We start from the raw sequence: 25,130 nt of genomic DNA, 5'->3' as shown, positions 1-25,130 counted from the left end.
TGTTCTTCTCCCTTATCCAAGCAGCACGTCCCTCTCCAGGTGCCCGTCAGGAGCCCGAGCGCAGAGCCGGGTATCGGCGGGGCCAGGAGCAGGGCCGACGCGCTGCGGAACGGAGCAGGGAAGGGAGAGGCAGAACTGGTGCCAACTGGAAACGCGAACGCCGCTCTCCCGGCCTCGCAGCCGCCTTTCCCAGCGCTGGCAGGGTCGTCCCTGTGCCCAGCGGTGAGCAAAGGGGGGACGCTGGCTCACAGGGGTGGCCCTGGGCCCTGTCTCTGTCCCCCCCAGATGTCCCCAAGTAGGTCCCACTGCAAAACCCCGGGTTCCTGCCCGGGCAAGGATCCAGTTTGGGAGAAGATGCTGCAGAAAAGGAGCAAACCGAGCGGGTCCAAGACACAGGATTTGAGGACAGGGTGCGCATGCCTGACCCTGCTGTATCCCAAACTGGCCGTGCCCCCATTAGCCACAGATCAGGCAGGGACAGTGCACTGGGAAGGTGCCTTCGGGCAGAGACACAGCTCGTAGTGACGACCCCGGGCTCTGGCTGTCCCTTCCCAACATCACACTTGTAAAGGACATTGAAACGCTCTTTTCCATTTGACTGCAATCACCTTACTGGGAGCACTGGGCAGGCACCTGCTGCAGCCTCTGCTGCCGGGTGGAGATCTGCAGTGGGGTGCAGTCCGGGGGGGTGAGGGCACCCTGCTCCCCGGGGCAGCAGTGGGGAGCAGAGGGGGGTGAAGCAGAGTTGGGGATGCAGCGGCGCTGGGGGGAAGCTGGGCAGCGCTGGGGGGAAGCTGGGCAGCACCGTGCAACCCTCACACTCTGCCCCGGGGAGGAGCAGAGCACCCGGCACCCGCTACCTCCTGCCCCAGAGAGCACCCTGGGAACAAAAGTGCAATTTCCATGACTCTGTAAATGGGAGAAGGCGAGTAGCCGGGGAGGGGCAGCACGTCCCGCACCTCTGGCAGCATCTGTCCCCATCGTGGCAAGGATCATGCCGGGGCCCGTGCCAGCAGGCAGGGAATTGCCAGGCTGCACCCGGTGACCCGGGACAGACGCTCGAGGCCCCGCAGCCCCCGCCGCTGCCCCGAGCAGGCGGCCAGAAAGGACTGGAAGGCGCCCGGCTCCCGTCCTCCCGGAAAGGACCAGCCCCAGCGTGTCCCAGAACCCGCCCCGGCGCTGGGGTCGCCCGTGGGTGAAGCTTGCGAGGGCGGTGGAGGCCGTGGCAGGGGAAAGCGGGGTCAGGGCTCTATGGGGGGGCCGGGGGGGCTCCAGTGGAGCGAGGAGCCGGAGCATCACTGGAAGGCACTGGGGGATGGGAGCGGCACACGCACGCACACGCACACACACATTACCCACATGCACACGCCAGCAGCACCAACAGCCCCTGCCAGCAGCCTGCAATCGCTGGAGCGCCCCGCTCCTCCGCCTCTCCCTCCTCCTCCTCCTCCTCCTCCTCCTCCTTCTCCTTCTCCTCCTCCTTCTCCTCGCTGCCCACCGGCCTGCGGCACCCCTCCGCGGCCTCCAGCCCCACCAGCGCACAGACAATGACTTCATGCGGATTATGCATCTGAAGAAATCACCAGCTCCCAGATAGCCACAGGGGGAGGTATCCATGTGTTTGGCAGGGAAGCAGCCTCCTGCTCGCCTTCCTTCTCCTCCTCTTTTCTCCTCGCACCCGGCAGCTGCCTCCTCTCCGGCGATGGTCGCCTCCGGTCCCCCCGCACAGCGCTGAGCGAGGCCCCGGCGCATCCCTGCTCCCACGCTTGCACCAAGGTACCGCCGAGGCTATTTTTATTCCCCCCCTTTCTTTTCCGGTTCGCCCGCTGCTGCCGGGCTCGGTGCCTCTCGCACCCTCCGTGCCTGCACGTCTCCCGCTCCCGTCTTCCCACCCAGAGGCAAGAGGTGGAGGGAGGCTCGTCCCAGCCCCGGCACCCGCGTCGCAGCGGCAGCCGCCGTCGCGGAGCAGAACGAGCCCAGCTCCGGCCGCGGCCGCCGGCCCTGATTCCAGGTTTGCATCCTCGATTCCTTCATTTATTTGTCGATGCGCCGGTGCCATTTGGGGGAGGTGGAGGGGGGGGAGCTGGGGAGGGGGGGGGGCAGGTGGGAGGGGAGGGGTGGATACGGTGGGGTGCTGGGGGGGCGTACAGCACCCCAGTCCTGCCATGGGATGGGGAGGGCAGAGAGGAGGTGGGAGGGGAGGAAATGCAAGAGGTTGCACCCAAATAAATATATATACATATGTGTGTGTGTATATATATATATATGTAGGCTTGGGGGGAAGAGCAGGACACAGCAAAGCATCTGCCCCACGCGAGGGCCGCTGGGCGCGTCCCTGCACGGGGGTGCCAGGGGCTGGGCAGCGGCAGCACCCACGAGGCCGCCCCGGCACCGCGCACCCACGGGCTCCCTTCTCGGCAGAGTGGCCGCCCCGGGGTGCCAGCACGGACCATGATGGACCTGAAGGTGGACGAGGAGGAGGTGGACAGTGGGCAGCCGGTGAGCATCCAGGCCTTCGCCAGCAGCTCCACCCTCCACGGGCTCTCGCACATCTTCTCGTACGAGCGGCTGTCGCTGAAGCGCGTGGTCTGGGCGCTGTGTTTCCTGGGCTCGCTGGCGCTGCTCGCCCTCGTCTGCACCAACCGCATCCAGTACTACTTCCTCTACCCCCACGTCACCAAACTGGACGAGGTGGCGGCCACCAGGCTCACCTTCCCCGCCGTCACCTTCTGCAACCTCAACGAGTTTCGTTTCAGCCGGGTGACCAAGAACGACCTGTACCACGCCGGCGAGCTCCTCGCCCTGCTCAATAACAGGTGGGTGCTGGTGCTTTGGGGTGGCCCCAGGGGACGTCCCTGTGGCCCCAGCCACAACACCAGCCCTGCACCTCATGGGGCAGTGAGTGCCGGAGAGGTGCGCTCCACCGCTGGTGTGGGCGGCGTCTCCGTGAGGAAGCGAATCCTGAGTTAGTTCAGCTCCGCAGCTGGATGCAGCCACTCTGCGGCAACACTGGCAGCCGAGAGCTGCCAGGTCCTGCCACTGCTCCTGGGTATGTGGTCCCATGCTGGGCTGCCCTGGGTGGATCCAGCATGGGTGGCTCTCGGCCCCAGTGCGTGCCACAGGGCCACCCTGGGACACCCGCGGGGCAGATGCAGCACCCACAGCTCCAACACCATGTCCTGGGTGCTGGACACATGCAGCGAGGCCGGGGATGTCAGCAGGCGAAGCCGCTGAGCATCACCCACGCGCCAGGACCAGGGTCGGCGCCGTTCCCTGGGCCGTGGGTCTCTGCAGTGTCAGGGCATGTGGGGAAGCCCCTCACCCGCCCTCCCCAGCCCTTCCCCGTGGCTGTGGCAGCTTCTTGGTGCCACCAAGCCACTGCCATGAGCCCAGTGCCGGCAGCAACACGCAGTCCCTGCCTGTGTCGTTTGCTGAGGGGCTTCACCGCTGCCCCCACTCATGCCCCAGGGAGGGGTTTGGAGCCACAAGAATGGGGGCTGAGACCCAGCACACTCAGCCCATGTCCCAGCGAGGCCACCAAAGGCACGGGGCAGGCGGCTGGGCTGGCCTTGACCAGGGCCGGTGCTGCGGGACCAGCTCTGGGGCAAGTGGGAAGGGTTTGGTACATGGCCGCTGCCGCTGCCCACCTTCTCCTCCTCGTCCACTCTCCTGCCGCCACTCACGTGCCTCTGGGCCGCTTTGTGCTGCTGAATGCTCTGAAAACGCCACGTGCAAAGTGCCTGGGACTCTGCTGAGCCCTCGCCGGGGCTGGGGCAGGAGTAGCTCGTGTGAAGCCCAAATGGGTTTCACTGGTGGGAGCAGCCACCACGGTCAGGCCTCAACTTCTGCCTCCTCTTTCCCCTAAGATACGAGATCCCAGACACCCAGACGGCCGACGAGAAGCAGCTGGAAATCCTGCAGGACAAGGCGAACTTCCGAAACTTCAAGCCCAAACCTTTCAACATGCTGGAGTTTTATGACCGGGCTGGCCACGACATCCGGGAGATGCTGCTGTCCTGCTTCTTCCGCGGGGAGCAATGCACCCCCGAAGACTTCAAAGTGGTGAGTGCCCCCGTGGCCCTGGTCTAAGGTCACATTTCCCCCGTGCAAGGAGGGTGTTTGTCCGCCTGTAGCTGCTGCTGCCTCCTCTCAGCTCAGAAAGGACCGCTAGCATCTTCGTTAAGGGGATGCCGGGGATGCCGCTGGCTTTTAGAGCTCCCCAGGAGCACGTGCCACTCGGTGCGGCTGCACAGGGTGCTCCCGTGTGGGCAAAGCTCCCCGGGATCGCTTGGGGTCTGCAAAGGAGGGTTGTGCATGCCGGGCTGGAAACCTCGTGCTGGAAACTGCCGCGGGGTGAGGAGACACCGGTGGAAAAGCAGGGAGAGCCGCAGCGACGGCCGGCGGGGAGCCGAGGGAGCCCCGCAATCCCTCGGGGAAGGCAGGTCCCGGTGGCACCGCGCGGCGTTGTGCCCCACCACGGACGTTGCGCCTCGTGCTGGTGCACGGATCCAGCACACAATAAAGCCTTTATCCCCCCGCGGCTGCCTCTCCCCCCGTCCAGCTGGGAATTAAACAGTGCCGGCTATTCGGGTGCTGCCTAATAAATTCGGCAGCCAGGGTGGCTGTTCCCGAGCCGGCTCCAGCATGGAGCCTGCAGCTCTGCGCTGTTCGGGGTCCCCGTCCTCATCCCCAGCCCAGGGATGTCCCACTCATGTCCCGCGCCGGGACGAAGCCACCAAGCACACGCTGGCACCGGCCGAGCGCCTGCGGAGCTGCTGCCCAGGTCCCAGCACAATTCGGGTGATTTTAATCATCTGCATTAAATTCCCTTGACAGGCTCTTTACATGGAGCCGTTCTCTGTTGTCAACAGTCGGGCGTTTTAGTTATTAAATGGAGGCAAGTTGCAGCCCGGAGGGGGCTGGATCCTCTCCAGCACGGCCAGCGAGCAGGGCCGGCTCCCAGCCTGCGTGTGGCCACTGGCCGGTTTCGATGCCGGGCTCTTCCCGGTGCCCAGTCATGTTTTCTGCGCCGAAGCATCCTCAGGGACCCTCATCCCAGCTCCCAGCCTTCATCTCTCGGGTTCCAAATACCCTACTTTCTGCATCCCCTCTGACCGGCAAAAGCAAAATAGACTCACAGCTGGTTTGTTATTCCTGCCTGGATTATTCCTTGCAAGCAGGTTGGGATGATTTAATGGATTTGATTAGAAAAAGCTGCCTCTGTGCTACATTTATGTTGCTCTTTGGATTCCCCTTGCAGCCTGGCACAGGCAGGGCTGGGGATGGTGCTGCCTGCGCGGGGGCCCCGGCAGCTGCCCCGTCCTGCTGAGCAGTTTGGGAAACCTTTGCCCCGGCGGCTTTGAGAGGGGTTTGTCTGACGGGTGAATTCTTGCCGCCTCACTGCTGCCTCCTCCCAGCTCCGACTGCGTCCGCCCAGGCTGAGCCAGCCTGGGGCTGCTCTGGGCCTGGTGGCACCGGTCAAGGCTGGGGGGGCCGGGGACCATCACCCGGTGACGCACCATCACCCCGGCTCATGCCGCCCCGGTGCGCGTCATCTGTATTTCGGGGACCCCTCGCACCGTCCAGGCTAATGGGGTGCCCCGAGCGGGGCTTTTGCAGCCGGCGCTGCCGCTCTCCTCTCGCTGGCACAGAGCAGGCGCTGACTCCAGGGAGGGCCCTGGCCAGGGAGGATTTCTGGGCTGCCCAGACCCCACAGGCTGGGGGGAGCTGCCTGCACGCCGGCGGGGATGCACGTCGGTCCTCTGCCTGCGCCTGTCCCCTGTGCAGCCATTTAACTTCGGTGCCGTGACAGCTGGGGAGAACTGGGGGGCCAGTGGGGATGGCTGGGGGGCCGGTGGGATGGCTGGGGGGCCAGTGGCCGCCCGGGTGATGCTGGCTGCATGCTGATGCTGGCCGGTGCAGGAGGTGCCGGGCAGAGCCGCGGTTCTGCCGCCAGCACCACGGCCCCGCCACGCCGCGGCTGCCACGTTATCTGTCCCCGGCAGAAGGGAGGGCTTGGGGGGGGCGACGCGGCGAATGCAAATGAGGGGCTGCCGTAACCGAAATATCCGGGGTGACAAAAAGGCGGCAGGAGCTGAGCCTGCCCGCGTCCCCCCTCGCGCTGCCGGACAGTGGGAGAGCATCGCCGGGGGGGCAGCTGCAGCAGCCCAGGGCCCACACCCCCCAGTGCGGGGAGCGCTGCCCGGGTGCCCCCCAGGGATGCACCCACCCAGGAGCATCCCAGGGGGGCAGTGGGCTGGGTCTCAGCCCCCTCACCCTGCAGCTGGGACAGGATCCCCCAGCACACAGGGCTTGTGCGGATGCCATGGGGAAACCCATCCTGGGATCATACGGGCTTTTCCCACCTCCTCTTTCATCCAGTGTCATCGCCAGGCCACGTCGGGGGGTCCCTGGCATTGTTCATCCCCCTCCACCCACCCTGGCCGGTTCACCGCAGGGGCTGGGTGCTCCCCAGCAGCAGCCGGGGCAGGATGCAGGGATGCTCCAGGGACAGAGGTGGAGCTGACCGGGCTGGGCCTTGTCTCGTGTGGGGGATTGAACCCTCTAAGAAGACCCAGGGGGAAACAACTGGCCCACCCCAGCTTCGCCCTGGCTCTTCCCAGCCCCTCAGCACCATGGGGGTGTCTGGCACCCATCAAAGCTCCCCCACTGCAGCGGTCCAGGACGGGGAGGAGGACGCACAGGGAGGAGCAGCCGTCTCCTTTCCCCAGCCCCAAAATCCTGGCCTTAAAGCCCAGAGGGGCAAACACAAGGCTGAGGGGCAAGTCCTGATCCCCCTCAGGGACACAGGCTGAGGTTGTCCCTGTCACATGCCCAGAGCCACAGGGCCACACATGGGGTGGGCAGGGGGAGGCTGCCCGGTTCCCCTTTGCGGGGAAGGGGGAATCGCCCTCACTGCTGCCTCTGTTTCGGGACTGCGCTCCCCGACGTGCTCATTAGCAGCAAAGATCAATGTTTCACGCTTGCTACTTCATTATTTATAAGTTCAAGCCCTCACGCCTCTGCGGGAACGCGCGGCCCCATCAGTTCCCAGCTTGCGTTTCCTCTCCCTCCCCGCTCCAGCAAAGGGCCCCGGGAGCTCTGCTCATCCCCCGTGGATCTGCCCCTCGCCCAGCAAGGGAAAGGCCCAGGAGTCCTGTCTCTGGGCTCTAAACCTCATTAATTTTCTTTCCATCCCTGGGAAAAAGGAGAAACCCAGAGGATAAGCTTCCTCTACCCACCCCAGTATGGCCTGTGGGACAGAAACTGGGGCAGCCCCACATACGCTAAACCTCGGGATGGTGCCCCAGGCTTGCGAAGCCCCTTTCTAGGGGCCGGTGCAGCCAGGGGTGATGTGAGCAGCCGTGCCTGGTGCGGTGCAATGGGCATTTGCAGCTTTTCCTTCTCACACCCCGTGATCCCATCCCGGGGAAGAGCCACGTCTCCAACTCCTCGTCACCGTCCTGCGTCAGGACAGGGTGGCTGAGCCTGGCAGGGGAGCTGGGAGCCGTGGGGCAGCACACACGGGACATCCTCCATAAACTGCAGAGGATTAAGACCTCTGGACCATTTCCATGAGGCTCCAGGGCTGAGATGGCACTAGGGAGAATTGAGTTTGACATGGAGATCATGCCGCTGCCTTTTGCATCGGATTCTGCATCCTCTGCCCTGGAAATACCGAGTGCACGGAGGAAGAGCAAGGGAGGGAGCAGGAAAGGCCTGGAGCAGTCCCAGCAAACGCCGACCATGCTCCTCCTCTCCTCCTTCCTCCCATCTCTGGAGCAATGTGGGGGCTTCTGTGACAGAGAAGGGATCCAGCGGCATTTCACTGTACCCCACAGCACCCCATTGCACCCTGCTGAGCCTCCCCACCACCTTTCTGAATCCCACTGCACCTTGGTGAGCCCCACTGGACACCACCAGATCTTGCTGTGCCCCTCTGCACCCTGCTGTGCCCCTGTACCCTGCTGAGCCCCAATGCATGTCCCTCTGCACCCCCAAAGCTTCTCTGAACCCCTCTGAACCCCCTGCTTAGCCCACCTCATGCCAGCTGGTGTGTGTTGGGGCTCAGCTTCTGCCACCCCACGAGCACCACGGCTTTTCCCGCTGAAAAAAAGCCCCTCATGTCATTCACACCTGACCCGTTGGTGGGTGCTGGGGTGTCCCCCAGCACCCCTGGGAGCTGGGAGGGAGGGCTGCAATGGGGCGCACTCAGGTCTCTGAGTATCCAACCAGGGGATGCTGCTGGTCTCGCAGCTCCACCTCGACCCTCAGCCCCACGGGACACCCAGCACCCATTTGGGGACCCAGGCGTCCTGTCCCCGGCACACCACGGCCCCGCGTGGAGCTGCGGCAGTCACAAGCCCGGGAGCCCCGCGGTGAGCAGAGCTCCCCCGCGGCGCAGCGTTAGTGGATAATCATAGAGCCGGAGTGAAAAGCATCTCCAACACAGCTGGAGAGACCGGGCGCGGGAATTACTGATACCCAGATATTTCCTGGAGCTTTAGACAGTCAATAAACAAACCACATGGGCCCATCTGGCTCTGGAAAAACAACTTGGGGACCACGCGTGGGCAGCAGGGCTGGCCGCTGGCCCCAGATAACATCCTCCTGGTTTGGGGCCCGTCCCCGGCGGCACGCTGAGCCCCGGCATCTCCCACTGCGGCGCCCGACGGAGCCGGCGCATTCACAGATTCTGTAAGACATTCAAGTGATTTATGTAAATCACTTCAAAAAGTGGCACATGGGCTCGTAAATAACTTATAAGCGTTTGAAACCGCTCGCATGTATCCGTTATTTTGGAGCGGTGATTCACCTCCGGCATCCCGGCGGTTCTCCCTGGGGCCATCCCCACCTGCAGCATCTGCCAACTCCCGGCCGGGCTCACCCTCCGCGTCGGCCTCTCTCTGCTGTCGAATAGCAGCAGCGTTTGACCCTGGAGGTTGCATCATTTTCCAGACAAACGAAGCAAACCCAGTGGGACATGGGCTGACTGGTGCAAAATAATTGGAGGTGATGGAGCAGAGGAGCAGCCACGCACGGGACCGCGGCCGCGGACGGGACCGCAGCCCTTGGCTGGGGGTGGCTCAGCTCTCCTGGGAAGCTCAGCGGGTCGGGAACGTCCTGACTCTGTCAACTCACTGGCAGCTCGGAGACTTTCCAGTATCACGGTATTTTGCTCAAAGCAAATCATCCAGAAAGCAGCCGTGAGCAGTTTAAGCCCTCGGGCACGGAGCAGAGATGCCGGCAAGCGTTGCTCCTCCGCTGCCTCCTTTCTCCAGCTTCATCCAGGCTTTTCCAGACAGGGGCACCTGCGGGCTGCGGGCAGGACTGGGGATCCCTCAGCTGATTGTGGCTTTGCTCGTGTCGAAGTCAGTTGCATTTCACACTCATTCTGCAGCGGGACAGTGATGCCACGGTGTGACCCTGGTGCCGTCGCTGCGTGGGAGCGGAGCCACTGAACCCACCACGATCTTGGCTGAGCTGGTGCAGAAAAGGGTCAGGAACAAGAGGGCTGAAGATGGCACGGCGGGAGGCTGACGCGTGCCTGTGCCCCGCAACCGCTTCATTAGCGGCTCTGCAACGGAGCAGGGAAATCATTTAGTGCCTCGAGCCTCTAAGCGCTGAATGTCGCTCCCACCCGCCCCAGCAGGCGATTAAGGAAGGAGAGAGAAGGACACGGAGGATCAGGATCGGGCCCAGCCGGGTGTCCGTCCCCGGCAGCACCCCCAGGCGCACCCAGAGCCGCGGCGCAGAGCAGCGCACCCGCACAGCAGCACTTTGCACCCCCAGAGGGGTCATGCACACCCACAGCACTTTGCACACCCGGAGGTGTCGTGCCAAGAGCTCGGAGCGGCTCAGATGCACCTCAGGGCATTCCTGCTCCTCTTGCGATGCCTTCGCACATAAAGAATCATTAACAAATGAATTATTAATTATTCATAATAAGCCTTAATGGCATCCGTGGCTGCTGGAAGAGATGAGGCTTTCGAGTGCTATCCGGCCGCAGTGGAGACAAGGGTGTCACGGCTGCAGGCGGGGCACCCTGTGTGCCCCCCCGGTGCTGGCCCCCAAGGGAGCCGCAGGCTGGAAGCGCAGCCCCAGATCACCACCAGCACGTGGTATTTTTCCAAATTGTTGCCCCTTAATCTCCCTTCAGTCTTTATCCGAGACCCAGGCTGAGCAGCAGCGAGGCACGTGGCGCCTCTGCCAACTGTGGGTATTTCGAAGAACCTGCCCAGGAAATCTCCTGGTGCCATTTTCCCTCTCCTGCCCCGATATCAAGTGGGGAGAAGCCAGGGCGGAGGGCGGCAGGTCCCCGGCACACATAGACCCGCGCAGGAGGCAGAAATCTCCCCAGGGAGATCCGGGAAATTAACTGTCTCGTGGCCTTTTGCCTCAGTTTTAATTTATCTGGCTTTTTATAGACGCCTTTGTTTTATTGCCTGCAGAGAGTTTGGCCGGAGCCGGGGCTCTCCAAGCAGTGGGCGCCGCTGCAATTCCTGCAACAACCATGAATCAAGAAGCTCCTCAACATTGCGGGCTCTTATTTATTTATACAGGCCCTGACACTTGGATATTATAACCTTTTTTCTTTTTTTTGACTTTATTTTCCCTCTGTATGGACAGTTTGGTACATTTTATATCCAGGCTCTTACCATAAGGGCAGAGATGGGGCAGGGGACGGTGCTGGGCCATGGGGCTTCTCACTCACCCTCTGGTTTCTGGGGGATTTGAAGCCCCCTCTCCTTGCTCCCCCAGCAGCCTCACGGCCCTGTAAAGCAGCAGAGAGACCCCTCCAGAGCAGCCGCGCGCGGGGGCTGCGTAACCGCCCTGCTTGGATTAGATTAGATTTGAAAACCGTGGCGCATGCAGAGCCAGAGAGAGCAAACACAGCGAGAAAACCAGATAGGAATACAATTTTTTTTCCCCCCACCAATAAAACCGTCGGCTTGAATCTGCTTGCACGCACTGTCTAAGCAATTGTGAAGGATGTCGGAAAAAATTGCAACCTGCTTATGGGTAATTCGTGATCGGCGGGAAACAGGGAAAGGCACTGGGATAAGTGTCCACGCAGAATAATCCCAGTTGCCCGGGAATTAGCAGCGCCTCGGCAGCATCCTCCACATCCTGGCAGGGCAGGAGCCAGCACAGGCCCGTGACCCCTCCATGGCACAAAGGGAACCACCAACGGGTAAATCACCTGAACGCTCTCGGCGTGACAAACTGTTTCAATTATAGGAGCGTAAATAGATCCCCGGCGAGAAGGATAAGGTGGCTGTGGGAGCTGTCACAGCGGACGCACGGCGAAGGGCCCGGCCGTGGGGACACGCTCGACCGCCCGCGGAGCTGTGGAGGGTCCTGGCTGAGCCCCCCCGAGCCGGGGAGCTGGAGGTGGCCTCTGCGCCCCAAGGCAGCAACACCTGCACCCGGCTGGGCTGGCTGGGAAGCGCTTGGCAGCGCAGGCCCAGGGAAGCTTTGAAAGATTAATGGAGTTTAAATGGAAACGTTTGGAGAGGAGATAAGGCTCATCTGATATGAAATCATATGGAACGACGGGAGCCAGGGAGGCCCCGGGTCCATAATGAAGTCCACTTAGCGCATTACTCACCATAATGTGCTTTTTATTAAAGTCCTGTGCTGCAGATGCTGGGTCTGCAGCCGATAACCCGGGGCAGGGTGGCACAGGGACCTGGAGCACCCAGCCCCTCCGCCCTGAGCCCTGCCACCAAAAGCAGCCAGGACGGAGCGCGCCAGCCTGGCACGGTCCCAAAAAGGGACCTTTGGTTCCCCGTCCACTGTGAGAGCCCAGCGCCGCGGCAACACCGGTCCCCACGGCTGGGGCCGGGCTGCCTGGGCCCAAGGGGATGGGGTGGAGAGGAGGCGGAGGTGGGGAATAATACAGAGGAAAAACTCTTTTTTAATCATCAATTTTTCTGCATTAGAATGTGACATGCTAATCCACTGTGAAGCATCTAATCTGGGGGATAAAGAGCTGGATAACACAAGCTGCGCCCGGCTTGGCTGGCGGAGTGAGCGGAGGCAAGGTGGCAGCATCTGATAAGGGGCGGCAGGATTAGTCCCGGCAGAGATCCCCGCTGCCCGGGCAATCCCACCTCGCTCGGCTGCCCCGACTCTGCCTCTCACCAGGGTCAGGGAGGGGATCTGCAGCCCCGGAGCCGTCCCGAAGCAGCTCATCCTGCCCAGAGCAGCCACGGAGGCACTGCGGGTGCCACCACCACCATCTTGACAGCTCTGGGAGCTGCAGAGCACATCCACGGGCCAGGGCACATCGCAAACCTGATTTTTCTCCCCTGCAACGCATCCGGCTGCGTCGTGGGAGCGGGACAGCCTGGCTGTGGGGGGCCCGGCTGCCCCATCAAACCTCCCTCCCCCAAATCCTGCTTCTGGCTGCTGTGGGGTTGCACCCCACCTCATCCGTTCCCACCGGTCAGCTCCAGCCTCTGGGCACCCCCAGGGATGACGCAGGGAGCTCGGCCCCGGCTCAGCAGGTCCTTGGCAGGGACAGGCAGCGCCCCGAAAACCGAGCAGGTCCAGCTCCCGGGGCGCTTTCTGCGACAGCCTCCCCAGGGCCGGGCTGCTGCTTGCAGGCCCGGGATAACAGAGCTTGCAATGTTGTTTTCTCCTCGCCTCCTCGGGGATTGGTTTATCTCTATGAATAACTCCATCCCAGCTTTGATCTCCTCTGCCATTAAAGCGTGACAGGCTGTGAAATGTGCTGTTGCTGCCGTCAAATCCCCCTCCCGCTTCCCCCCCGCCGCCTCCGTGCTCCCCCGCTCCGGGGAACCTCCTTTCCCGGGCCCGTGACGAGCTGCAGAGCGGCGAGCGGGGCCGAACCGCCACGGGACAGTGGCCAAACACTACGCGGGAGCCAGGAAAAACGAGGCTCCTTCCACCATCGCGTGTCCCTCGCTGCGGCAGGGAGGAGGGCAGCGAGCATCCCGGGTGCCCAGCGGTGGGTCGGGGTGTGGTGGCATCATCCCAGCACGCGCCGCCACGGGGGCTGATGTCACAGCTAATTATAGCATCCCCCGTCCCTCTCCCCCGCCAAAGCTTTACCTGAGAGAGGGTAAAAATAACTCCTGGCGAGGGAGGAGCTGGAATGAGCCCAAGGACTCCTCCAGCATCTCCAAAACTTGCACAAACCAGGACGGCACCCTCCTGCCTGCAGCACGGGGACACGGCCACAGTTTGTCCCCACTCGTGGGGTCAGGACATGCTCCCCTGAGTGCCGGTGCCACCGTGCTCCTGGCTGCGACCGTCCCCGGTCACCTTCACCCCGGCTCAAGTGTCAGCTGTGGGACAGGCGGCGGTAACCGGAGCCGGGGCAGCGCTCATCCTTGCTGCCCCAGCGAGCTGTTTAAGCCGAACAGGCAGGTTAATGGCCCCAGGCGATGACGGAGTGTTTTCATTACAGCATCTCCCTCTCCCTGCTGCAGTTGCTCCCACGAAGACACATTAAACCTCCCCGTGCCGTGGGATCAGATCAGCCCCTCGCTCACACCAGCAGGGACTGGCCCACGGGGCCCCGGGCAGCACCGCTCGCCCGTCAGTGCCCTGCCAGGGCCAAACTAACCCCTTCAGGTTTCTCTTCCATTTTCCTTCTCCTCCCCTCCCTCCTGCAGACACTTCACAGAAACTCCCTGTTCAGAGCTGGGGAACAGCAGAAATCCCACCCCGATCTCAGCCAAGTACCTGCTCACTCCCTGTGAACTGCATCCTCTAGCACCGGTCTGTGTGATCAGCCCAGCTTGCTCCCAGCTTGCTCCCACAGGGCTGAGCCAGCCCAGCGCCCCCAAACCCCCTCCCAGGTGGAGCCCTGATGCCTCTATAGCCCAGTCCTGCCCACGGTGCAGCTGCAGCTCATCCCTGTCAAAAGCAAAGGGCCGGGATGTGACCTGGTCCCCACGGCACGGTGGCTCCCAGACACCAATCCACCTCCCTGGTCCCATTTCCCAGGGTGTTTCCAGCTTCAACTCTCTGGGTTGCTCCCAGAGGGTGCGACCTTGCTCTTGGCTTTATGAAATTTCATCCCCAAAGTCACCCACCCTTTCCCCCAGGTGCTGACAGCCTCCCCAGCTCTGTGGCAGCTGCATCCCTCTTACACAAGGGCCCCGTTCTGAATATTGAGCTTGGGGAGCCCCAGGATGGCCCCTCGAGGGACAACTCGCTGTCACATCTTGGCTGGGCCCACCCTGGCAGGGATCTCTACCCATTACACTGGCGTCACTGGCTGGGGAAGAGCAGATAACTTTGCCCTAGTATCAGATCAGATTTGTACAAGTTTCCCGGTTGTATTTGTTCGCCCGGTTTGGTGGTGCCCGTGTCCGCGAGCCGGGATGTGCTCGGGGACCAGGGGCCCCGCAGTGCCGCTGGGGAAGGAGTCACTGCAGGCTGGGACGCGCTCATCACACTCGGGCATCAGCCAAAACCTCCCGTCCAGCTCTTGCGCATCAACACGCTGCTGTATTTAGATGCTCCCCTTCCCCTTGGGCCGGCGCTGGCGGCTGCGGTGCTGGGATGGGGCTGGAGATCGCTCTGTGGTCGCATCAGATGCTTTTATGAAGTGCTGAGTGCTGGAAAAAAGCAAACCACGAGAAGGGGCTGTGCTGCTGCAGGGCTGCAGGGAAGAGACGCCGTTGCTCCCCGCTGCCAGCCTGGCCACCAGCTCCATCCCACCATCCTGCAGCAGGGCTGCCCCCCCCCGGGACCCCCAGCCCAGCCGGCTCAGCAGCACCAGGCCCGGACACCGTCCCCTGGGGGGAGCGGGGGCTTCCCTGTGCCCCACAGGGACCCGAAGACACACAGCGTGCTGGCTGGGCTCTGCAGAAGGAGGCGTCACCTGAACCATGGCAGTGCCCAAACCCTGCCAGAACCAACCTTGGCTTGGAGGAGGACACGGACCTGGCACCGCTCGGGACACCATCGCCTGCGCCGGACACTGCCCCACGGCACGGGGAGAGGAGCCCGCAGGGCCGGGTGCTGCTGGGGCAGGATGGGCACTGCCAGAGCCTGGGGACACCACAGCACCCTTCCGCCCTGGGTGGGCACTGCAGCACGACAGCAGCACTAATATTTTGGGAAAACCTCTGGCTCCAGCCGTCCTGACGAAGAGCCCGGAGAGTCTGGCATATGGCGGCTCAGGAAACAGCCCGGCGCCCGGCGGGGAGGGCCTGGCTGGAGCAGCCATCCGGGCTGCCAGGGCCGTGCTGCCCCGCAGCGAGGAGGGAGGATGCGGCGTGGGCACGCAGCAGGCCCACACACCCCCCTGCACACCCGTGTTCGCCGGACACGGCAGCCCCTCGGGCCCCTCCGGGGCAGCACCGGGAGCTCCCAACACGTCGGTGCTTCTGGAGCCGGTGACGTTTCTGCTCTGTCCTGCCAGCTGCAGCCGGCTGTCCCGGGGGACCTGGGGAGCCCGCAGAACCGCCCCTCGCTCCTCCTCTCCTCCTCCCTGCTCCTCATATACCCTCCTCTCTCCGTCCCCTCCAAGCATCCCTCTGCTCCTCTCCCTCAGTCCGCTCGCCTCTCGCTCCTTTTCCCTTCTCCATTTCTCTTTGAACTTGGCCCTTCCTCCTTCCCTGCTCTCATCCAGCCCCTCTCACCCACACCCTGAAGAGCCGACCCACCGTCAAACACCCCCAGACTGTGGCAGAGCAGGGGCCAGGACACCCACGCCGGAGCTGGGACCCCCACGCCAGAGCCAGAACCCCCACGCCGGAGCTGGGACTCCCACACCAGAGCCGGGACCCCCACACCAGAGCTGGGACCCCCACGCTGGACGATGCCTCTCCAGATATTCTGCACCATCTCGTTCGCCAGCGAGGAAAGACCACAAGATGCTGCAGATGCTGGGAAGGGAGAGGATGGAGCAGACGAGTTCCTGTATGGGCAGGAGGAGGATGAAGAGGAGGAGGAGGAGGACGTGGGGGCAGCCACGGACTTCGTGGCCTTTGCCAGCAGCTGCACACTGCACGGGCTGAGCCACATCTTTGTGGAGGGCAGCCTGGGCGCTCGGCAGGCACTCTGGGCGCTGGCCTTCCTCCTCTCCCTCTCCGTCTTCCTCTACCAGGTGGCCGACCGCATCGTCTACTACCTGGAGTACCACCACGTCACTCTGCTCAGCGAGGAGGACAGCCCTGAGATGACCTTCCCCGCCGTCACCTTCTGCAACATCAACCGCGTGCGGGTCTCGCAGCTCAGCCACGAGGACCTGCTCTACCTGGCCCCCCTGGTCGACTACGAGCCCGGGATGGAGCTGGGCTTCACCCCGGCACAGCCCGGCCCCTGGGATGAGGATGAGCCCCTAAATTTGTACGGGTTTTTTAACCGCACTTGCCACCAGCTGGAGGACATGCTGCTGAGCTGCAGCTACCGGGGCGAGCAGTGTGGCCCCAGTGACTTTGCGGCGGTGAGTAACCCCAAGGCAGCGGGGAGCAGCCGACGCCGTGTCGGAGCAGGCACGATGGGTGACACTGCCCTTGCCAGCTGGCTTGGGGACAGGCTGATATTTCAGCCCTGTCCGCCGGCACCTGGGCGTCTCGCTGGCGTTGGGGATGGCACCGGCTGTGGAGACCTGCTGGCGGGACACGGAGAGCAGCCCCGGAGCTGCGCTCGCAGAGGAGGTGCCTGGCAGCTCCATCCCGGCATCACCATGGCCCGTGGGGCACCGTGGGGTCTGTGGCCTCCCCTGCCCCTTGCCCAGGCTGGCAGCAGCTCAGCAGCGTGGAGACATGCCGGCTGCCGGAGGTGTTAGCTGGAACGGCCGAGGAGGGACCGGGGGGTTCAGGATCCCGTCCAGCCCCATGGGAGGGCTTGGAGGAGGTGCAGGCGTAGGGCTGAGTGCCGCCGACTCGGGGAGCCAGGGCTGCTGTGGGGTCTGTGGGGTCGAGGCACTGCAAAGTGTCTCCTCCAAGTCTGTGCCATCCCTGTGCCTCGGTGGGGAACATCTCCTCCTCCAGTTCCAAGAGGAGACAGTTCCAACAGGGAGAAGCACCTGTAGGGCAGGAGCCTGGGCTGGATCCTCCCCCCAGGCTGGGCCCGGCTGTGTTTCGGGGCCGGTGACACCCTCGCGGGTCCGTGCCGCGGTGCCGGCAGCGGGGCCCCAGCCTCAGCCCCATGTCTTCTCCCGCAGGTTTTCACCCGCTACGGGAAGTGCTACACCTTCAACGCAGGGCAGGACGGGAAGCCCCGGCTCATCACCATGAAGGGGGGCACCGGCAACGGCCTGGAGATCATGCTGGACATTCAGCAGGACGAGTACCTGCCGGTGTGGGGGGAAACAGGTAACGCACCGCCCCAGCGGCTCTGCCAGCAGGTCCGCTCGGTCACCAGCAGCTCCCAAGGTGCTTCCCAGCCCCTTCCCAGCTCCCCACCACGTCCCTCAAGCTCGCTCCTCTCCCCTCCTTCCATTTCTCATCACTTCAAATCCTTTTCTTTCCTTTTTCCTCCTTGTCTTTGCTCTTCGCCATGGCAACTCCCCATCGGTTTAGACAAGCAGCCATCGCTTGTTTATAAATAGAGGCAAACACTTTCCCTGCCGCTCTCCCCGGGTGCTGGAGCAGGAGGGTCAGAGGCGGAGGGGACAAGGACACGGACAGATGGTCGGATGGATGGACATGTGAACGGATGAATTTGCCCAGGGGAAGGGTGGGAGACAGGAGAAGTTTTGGTCCCTCTTGCAGAGCAGGGTACAGCTCACCCCGCTTCTCTCTGCTGCAGATGAGACCTCGTTCGAAGCCGGGATCAAGGTGCAGATCCACAGCCAGGACGAGCCCCCGCTGATCGACCAGCTGGGCTTCGGGGTGGCTCCCGGCTTCCAGACCTTCGTGTCCTGCCAGGAGCAGCGGGTAGGGACCGGGGGGGCCGGGCTGCTCCCTCCCACCCCACGCTGGGGGCTTGACATGCTGTGGGATGCCGAGCCTCCTCCCCTGTCCCCACATCAGACGGAGAAGGGGACTCGGCCCTGGGGACCAATGCAGCGAGCGTGTCTGTCCCTTGCCGGGGGCCGGTGGGCTTCTCTCCTCACTCCTGGCTTCTGCCCCCTCCCAGCTCATCTACCTGCCGCCTCCCTGGGGCGACTGCAAGGCTGTGGCGGGTGACTCGGAGTTTTACGACACCTACAGCATCACGGCCTGTCGCATCGACTGCGAGACCCGCTACCTGGTGGAGAACTGCAACTGCCGCATGGTGCACATGCCAGGTGAGCCCCGCCATGGGGCCCGGGCCCGCCGGGCTCTGCCCACCGCTGTGATCTCGCCCAAAAACCCGCCTTCTCTCTCCTCCAGGCGATGCCCCTTACTGCACCCCGGAGCAGTACAAGGAGTGCGCGGATCCGGCCTTAGGTGAGGCTGCCCAGCCCTGCGGGACCGAGCTGTGGGGGTTGGATTTCTCCATCTCTCCATCTCCCTCTCTCCCTGCCCAGATTTCCTGGTGGAGAAGGACAACGAGTACTGCGTCTGCGAGATGCCCTGCAACGTGACCCGCTATGGCAAAGAGCTCTCCATGGTGAAGATCCCCAGCAAGGCCTCTGCCAAGTACCTGGCCAAGAAGTACAACAAATCGGAGCAGTACATCGGGTAACGTCCTGCGGCCACGGCGGCGGGGCAGCATCTCGTCCCTCCGTCCCAAATCTCAGCCTGACGCCGCTTATGTCCTGCACAGGGAGAACATCCTGGTGCTGGATATCTTCTTTGAAGCCCTGAACTATGAGACGATCGAGCAGAAGAAGGCGTACGAGGTGGCCGGCTTGCTGGGTGAGTGTTGGTGGTTGTGACGAGGACCCTGCGGCAGCACCCGGCCGGCGCCCTCCGACACGGTGGTCCCGTGCTCCGTGGCCCTGCTCCCGAGGGATGTGCCGACCGTGTGGCTGCAGAGCGGGGCATCATCACAGCGGTGATGAGTTCTGCCCTTCCTCTGCTCCCTCTGCCACCGGACGCTGGCCTTGTGCCACCCTGATGGCTTCCCTCTCCTCTGCAGGTGACATCGGAGGGCAGATGGGGCTGTTTATTGGGGCCAGTATCCTCACAGTACTGGAGCTGTTCGACTACGCCTACGAGGTGAGTGTCTCTGCCGTCCGCGGCTGCCAGGGAGGCCCAGGCTACCCTGGAGCACCGAAACGCTCGGGTGGGACATGGGGAAGAGCTGCCTGTGAGTCCCCACGGTACTGAAATCTGGCTCTGGCAGGTGATAAAGCACCGGCTGTGCCGGCGGGGCAAGTGCCGCAAGAACCACAAGAGGAACAACACGGACAAGGGCGTCGCGCTGAGCATGGATGACGTGAAACGCCACGTAAGTGCTGGGTTTGCCACGGGAGCTGCTGGTCCCTGCTTGCAGCTTGGAGGCTGCCCCAGATATGTCATGGGGTGGGGGGGCATCACCGTTTTGGGGAGCGCTTGGGAAAGGAGCAGAGGCACCAGGCAGAGATGTTGTGGGGAGACAAGACTCGAGCTCTGCAGGGGGCTGGGGGAAACCAGTGACCCCAGTGTCCCGTCCGTCCTCTGCCCTGCAGAATCCCTGTGAAAGCATACGGGGCCACCCGGCAGGCATGACGTACGCAGCCAACATCCTACCTCATCACCCGGCCCGGGGCACCTTTGAGGACTTCACCTGCTAACCGACGTCTGGATGTACAACCTGAGCTACCAAAGCCCTCCGGAGAGCTGCCCTTCTCCCTGCGAGCGCCAGTGGAGAGACACATCTAGGGGACCTTGCTCCTCGCTACGGTGGGACACGGACAAGAGCGACGGCCTCGGATTTCGGGGCAGGCAGTCGGGTCGGGTGACGCTCGAACCCGGCGCAGCCCCCGCGGCAGCTGCTCCGCGCCTGCCCCGCTAGTTCAGAGACTCGAGGACGCTCCAGCCCGGCCCATCCTTGCGGTGCGGGGAGCGACACGCACAGCGGGCTGGGGCACAGGCCTGCCCCGTCTCCTCCCCTCGGCTCCCCTCGGCCTTTTTAACTAGAAACCCAGAAGCCAAGAAGAAGCAGCCGTTCGGCCGCAGAGTCTTCATCCACAGCCCTGTCCGTCTGTCTGTCCATTGTCTCCATGCCCATCCTGCCCCAATGCCTCGGCTGGCACTTGCTGGGACCCCCGTGCCCGGCAGGAGGGATCACCGAGGAGCCCCACGGCATGTCTGGCAGGCATGGCAGCGGGTTCGGCAGTCCCAGGAGAGCCTCGTTGTCCCCTGGGACCGCGGTGGCCCGTGGCCCGCCCTTGCCTGGGCACCCCTGGCCACTCCACGTGCATGAAGACGGGGCACCTCCACCTCTCCGAAACGTCTTCCTCAGCACCCTGCTCCAGGGACGGCGGTGTCCGGCCACTGAGCTCGCTGGCCGGCCGTGAGCTCCAGAGGGGACTCAGCCAGGGGGTGCCACCTCAGCACTGAAGACCCCGTCGCCCGGGTACTCTCCCCTGGCCATGTTGGGTCGGGCGATGGTGTGGTCTCCCTGTCCGTCGCTCCTGGCCAGTGCTAGCCCTGCCCCACAGTCCCTCCTGTCCCCAAGGAACCTGGGGGTACCCTGTGCGGCCCCCAAAAACAGCCATCTTTGGGGAGAAAGGCAGAAGGAAAACTCCTGGCCCCCATTTCGGCCCCTTGGCACCGCTTCGGCCAGGTGGGCACAGGAGCCCCGACACCGAAAGGGTTCGTAGCTCGAGGGACACCCCACGGCACAGCAGCCTCCAGTCCCCGGGCCCGCAGGCTCCCACCCCGCCGAACCCCCCGGCAGCAGCTGCCCCTGGGCACCACGAGCCCCGGGCGTCTTCGGGGCATCCGCCGGCTCGCTGCCCCAGGACGGCCGCTGCTCCTCCCGCCACTGCCCTCTCCCCGGCACGCAGAGACCTGCCCTGGCAGCCGGGGGCCGGCCGGCCGGCGCTGGCCCAGTCTCTGCTCCCCGGGCCCGCAAGTGCACCCCCATTTCACTCCAGGGTCAGTGGAAATTGGCCTCCCCCAGCCCCTGCCAGCCCCCAGGCCCCACACATCAAGCAAGAGCCCTCCCAGGGCTGAAGTGCTACTTATCTTTAAGAGCTTTTGCAATAAGTCTTTTTAGTAATTATTATTTCTAAACTGCAGTTTTGTTTTTATTATTGACATGATTATTATTTGCTTCCTGACCAAAATTAGGAACTGGGGGTCAGTCCTTTGTATCCAGCGATCGCCCAAAGATGACGGGTCGGCCACATCCATAAATTTTCTTATGGATTTTTCCTAATGTTTCATTGCGTTTCATTTATTTATTTTCTTTCTTTCTCTTTCCCATTAAAGCTTTTAAAGATGGGGCTGGGATTTGACCTTGACGCTCACCTGTTGAAGCATACACTTCTTTGTTTCTATTATGTCATCTGCATTTTATATTTCTTATATATAATATATATGACTATATATATGTGTACATATATATATATATCTCTATATATGCATCATATCAGTGTAGATACCCATCTAGTAGCATTTAGGCCTTGTTCTTGTGCCATTTTTTTTTCTGTTACTGATCTCTGAATGCCTTCAAGTGTATAAAGTGTTGAATTCTCTCTGGTATCTGTACTATGTACACACATTTTCATAGGAAGCACAATAAGATGACAGATGCATTGTACATCAATACCTGCTACTCTTAACGATGATATAAAGAATGATATAACTCATGAACACTGAGCCTTTCTCTCTTGCTGAGCTGCTGGAAATGCTCCCCAAGGAGGCAGGTGGGGACGGCATCATCCCAGGATGTTCTTGAAGGCGTCGCTGAAATCCTGGAGCCGAGACCAAAAGTTGGGGGGAAGGATAAAGCTTTGGTCCAGACTTCCAGCACCGTCTTTAAACGCGCACACGAACACCAGCAACATCAGAGCTGACGTTGAACAGCCGCGTCAGCTTTGTCCCTTTGCTGGGCGCTGTGCTAACGTGGTGATTGCTCTGGGCACCAACGCCAGCTCCAGGCCGAGCTGCCCGTGAACACGCCCTGAGGGACGCTTAGGACGGGAGGATGGGAACTGACTTCTGCTCTCAAGCAGGAGGAGGAGAATTAACATATGCAGAGCTGCTAATCTTTGACAACTCTAACACTTCGGTGGTTTGGGACAGCAGAAATGAGTCACTAGCTTGAATATCACCTGGTTTTAATTTAACCAAGTTAGTAGCAGTTGTAGCATGAGCCATATGTAAACACACTTTTTCTCCTACAAATTTCCAGCTATGAAGAGCAAAAGTAATGTGCCAGATCCAACACTGGGCATCCAAAAAAGCCTTCAGGACCCCATGGAGACTGAATAATAGTGAGTGGGCAGTGGGCAAGGAATATTGAAATGCCAGACTCCCCCTGGTCCCTTGGCTTGGGCCACATCCCTCTCGCTCCTGGAAATGGCAGACAGGTGCTTTGCATTTAAACTAGAACGGTCTTATTGCTGTCCTGGCCCTTCTCTGCCAGAGCTGGTGCTGCAAAGGCCATAGGGTGGGCTTTGAATAGGAACAAGATAATATAGCTGAGCCCAGAAGGGAGTTAATGAACCTAAATTAATTGCAGCCAGCCCCTGTGAGTAGCTGGAGCAGCTGACGGCGCCGGCTCCCTCCGCAGCGGCATTCACAGCAGCTCCTGTTGCAGGGGGCAGGCAGTGACCCCGTCTCTGCAAGCTGTAATCTCTTCCCCAGCTCTCCATTAACCCGCCGGGCTGCGCTGAGAGCGGGTCACCCCATCCATCTGTCACAGCCTCGCGTTGCGAGGCGCATCCCCAGCCCCAGCGCGGCCGTCCGAGGCTTCTGCTGCCGCTGGACACGATGTCTGCGAGCCCCGGCCTGGAACGGAGGTGCCTGGAGCCCAAGGGCAGCGCAGCCGACGCAGGGAGCCTGGCAGGACACCGACGCCAGCAGCTCTCGGATACGGAGCAGAAAAGCCGCACGTTTGCAGGCTCCAGGCTCCGACGTGCAGCCTCAGAACGTCGCAGACAGCGCGCGCGGGCCGGGGAGCTTCGGCCGGGTTGGGATTACGGCGGGTCACGGGCATGGGGCTGGCAGCCCGCGAGGTGTGCGGCACAGGCAGCGCGTGTGCAGCCACCTCCGTCACTCGGTGGTGCGAGACTCGGGCTGTGCACAAGACAAGGAGTTAATTACATTTCACGGGAAGCGTCCCTGACGATCTGCACGAGGATGGGGTGTGACACACCTAGGCCTGAGATGCTGGGAAGCACCTGCCTGCACGCTGCTGTGTTTACCTCACGGATTGTGTGGCTGCTGAAACCCTACAGAGCAAGGATTAATCATGCAATGCGCACATAACCACGGCAGAGATAGCATCACCTCTTCTCCTCCCTGGCAATAATTCCTGGTTACCACTCGCTCGCTGCTAAAGCTGCCAGCAGAAACAGGCGCTGGGATATAATTACACAGTCCTGGATGCTGTTCGGCTGCCTGGAGCCAGAGCCATACTGGTTGGGGAAGAAGGTTTCAGAGGAGCTGCCTTGTGCCAGCAGGTGCAGTAAAATGAAGGTGCACGGGGTAGCGTTTCGCAAACCATTTCCACTGGGAGGAGTAAAGCAACCGAACCCTCAGGGCAGAAGAAAGGACAAGCGTAAGGAGACACTGAGCCAAGGAAGCCAGGGTTATTTTCTCCTTGTGTTTCTTACAAAAGGCAGCTAATATCAGCGGACAGAGAGCACCCCTGGGGACAGAGGGCTGGGGTCGCTCCCAGCTCAGCTCATGCAGTGGGGGGGGGTCTCTCAGGACCCTGCAGCTCCCCTGCTCCCTGTGCCAGGCTGAGCAGCGCTCCGACTGCCACTTCCCTCTCGCCGTTTCTCGGGTTAGCCCTTGCTTTCCTTCACTCTCACCCCGCCTCGCTCCGCATGTCCCTCCCAGGAGAGCCAGGCAGCTTTCCAGCCTGCCCCAAAGGCTCCTGCCAGGCTTTAAGTCTCAGTCAAAGTTGCATCTGAACAATACAGAGCAGATAAGTTCCACTGCTTTTCCTCCTCATGAATATTTCATAAGGCTGCTGGGCGCCAAGCCTGTCGGAGGTGGCATTAAATTAACTGCACGGACACATGAATGCTGAGGCAACAGTTAATGGCTGTGCTCAAAGCTTCACATTTTCACTGAGGACAGGAAATGCCGTACCTGGTAGAAAAGGTGCCACGGCATCCCCACTTCTTCACTCAGCCAACAATGCCACTCACTGTACAGGCCAGCCTCCAAAATGACCCATGATTATCATTAATTGCTTAATACATACTTGTGGTGTGACTGCTCGCTTGGCTTTTCTTCATAGATTAATGCTGGCTGAATTTGTGTCCCTTTTCTCTCTGAGCAACCACAAGGATAAGTGCTCCAAGGAATAGAGAACTTAATGCTAATACTTGCAGAAAGTGGCCTTTAATTCTAACATCATGTTTTCCGTAGCAACCCAAGTCACTGTCAAGGGAGATAGGAATCCTGTTCCTGGGTGCTCAGCCTAAACCTGAACAAACTGCCTGTGCATTTATGCCCCCATAAGCTCACTTCTCAAGACATTAAGGGTGGCAGTCCTGGTGAGAGCTGCCACTGCCATGTCTGCGTGTTGGAGTCCTCCATCCCCGGGGCAGGCAAAGGCACGTTCCTCCGAGCACATCCCAGAGCAAGGGAGGCTTCAGGACCAGCATCTCCTGCAACAGGCACGTATTTATCAGAGCAAGCGCTACAGTTATGGCCTGGCAAGCATGAGATCAGCAGCACCCCAACCCTCCTCAACTCCAGGGCTGCTCTGAACGTAACTCCTGTGCAGTAGCTCTGACGGCCACAGTGGGAATCAGCCGGGCTAAATTATCACAGGAGAGCTCAGAACGAGTGCGATGTCAGCGGGGGTAGGTAGATGGGTCCCTGAGCTCGATGGCTGCCAGCGTAAGGATTCAAGGCCCTGCAAATTCTCTTCCAGGTTGTTTTGTGCAGAGATGGGAGCCCCCAGCACTCAGCCTCTCCCACCCTGCTCCTCCTACCCCCATGGCCCTTGCAACTCCCCCACAAACATTGCCCCCAAGAGCCACCCCCATGGACCCTATACCCTTCCCTGACCCCCCAGGACCCTGCCCCCTCCCACAGAGCCCCAGGACCCCGCACCCCCCCACACACCCCCACGGCCCCAGCGCCCCTCAGGAC

At 61.8% G+C, this 25,130-nt stretch overlaps 1 protein-coding gene across 3 annotated transcripts; it reads left to right on the top strand.

Moving 5' to 3' along the window:
• The first annotated feature begins 1,559 nt into the window (after positions 1-1,559).
• Positions 1,560-21,665, top strand: ASIC1 (acid sensing ion channel subunit 1). 3 transcript variants are annotated; one of them, XM_074807708.1, is made up of 13 exons: positions 1,560-1,776; positions 1,897-2,011; positions 2,422-2,816; positions 3,867-4,062; positions 17,156-17,306; positions 17,743-17,870; positions 18,073-18,223; positions 18,309-18,365; positions 18,446-18,599; positions 18,685-18,776; positions 19,000-19,079; positions 19,207-19,311; positions 19,532-21,665. In XM_074807708.1, the coding sequence occupies exons 3-13, from the start codon at positions 2,452-2,454 to the stop codon at positions 19,634-19,636; spliced, it is 1,584 nt and encodes a 527-aa protein (XP_074663809.1). In that variant the 5' UTR covers positions 1,560-1,776; positions 1,897-2,011; positions 2,422-2,451; the 3' UTR covers positions 19,637-21,665. The 3 variants fall into 3 exon arrangements, with proteins under 3 accessions (XP_074663809.1, XP_074663810.1, XP_074663808.1); XM_074807709.1 differs by having other exon boundaries at positions 1,560-2,011; XM_074807707.1 differs by lacking the exons at positions 1,560-1,776; positions 1,897-2,011; positions 2,422-2,816; positions 3,867-4,062 and adding an exon at positions 15,641-16,432.
• The last annotated feature ends 3,465 nt before the right edge of the window (positions 21,666-25,130 follow it).

Source organism: Strix aluco, chromosome 27 (genome assembly GCF_031877795.1).
Source record: "Strix aluco isolate bStrAlu1 chromosome 27, bStrAlu1.hap1, whole genome shotgun sequence".
NCBI lineage: Eukaryota > Metazoa > Chordata > Aves > Strigiformes > Strigidae > Strix > Strix aluco.
The sequence above is the reverse complement of the archived record's forward strand: the minus strand, read 5'-3'. Positions and strand labels throughout refer to the sequence as shown.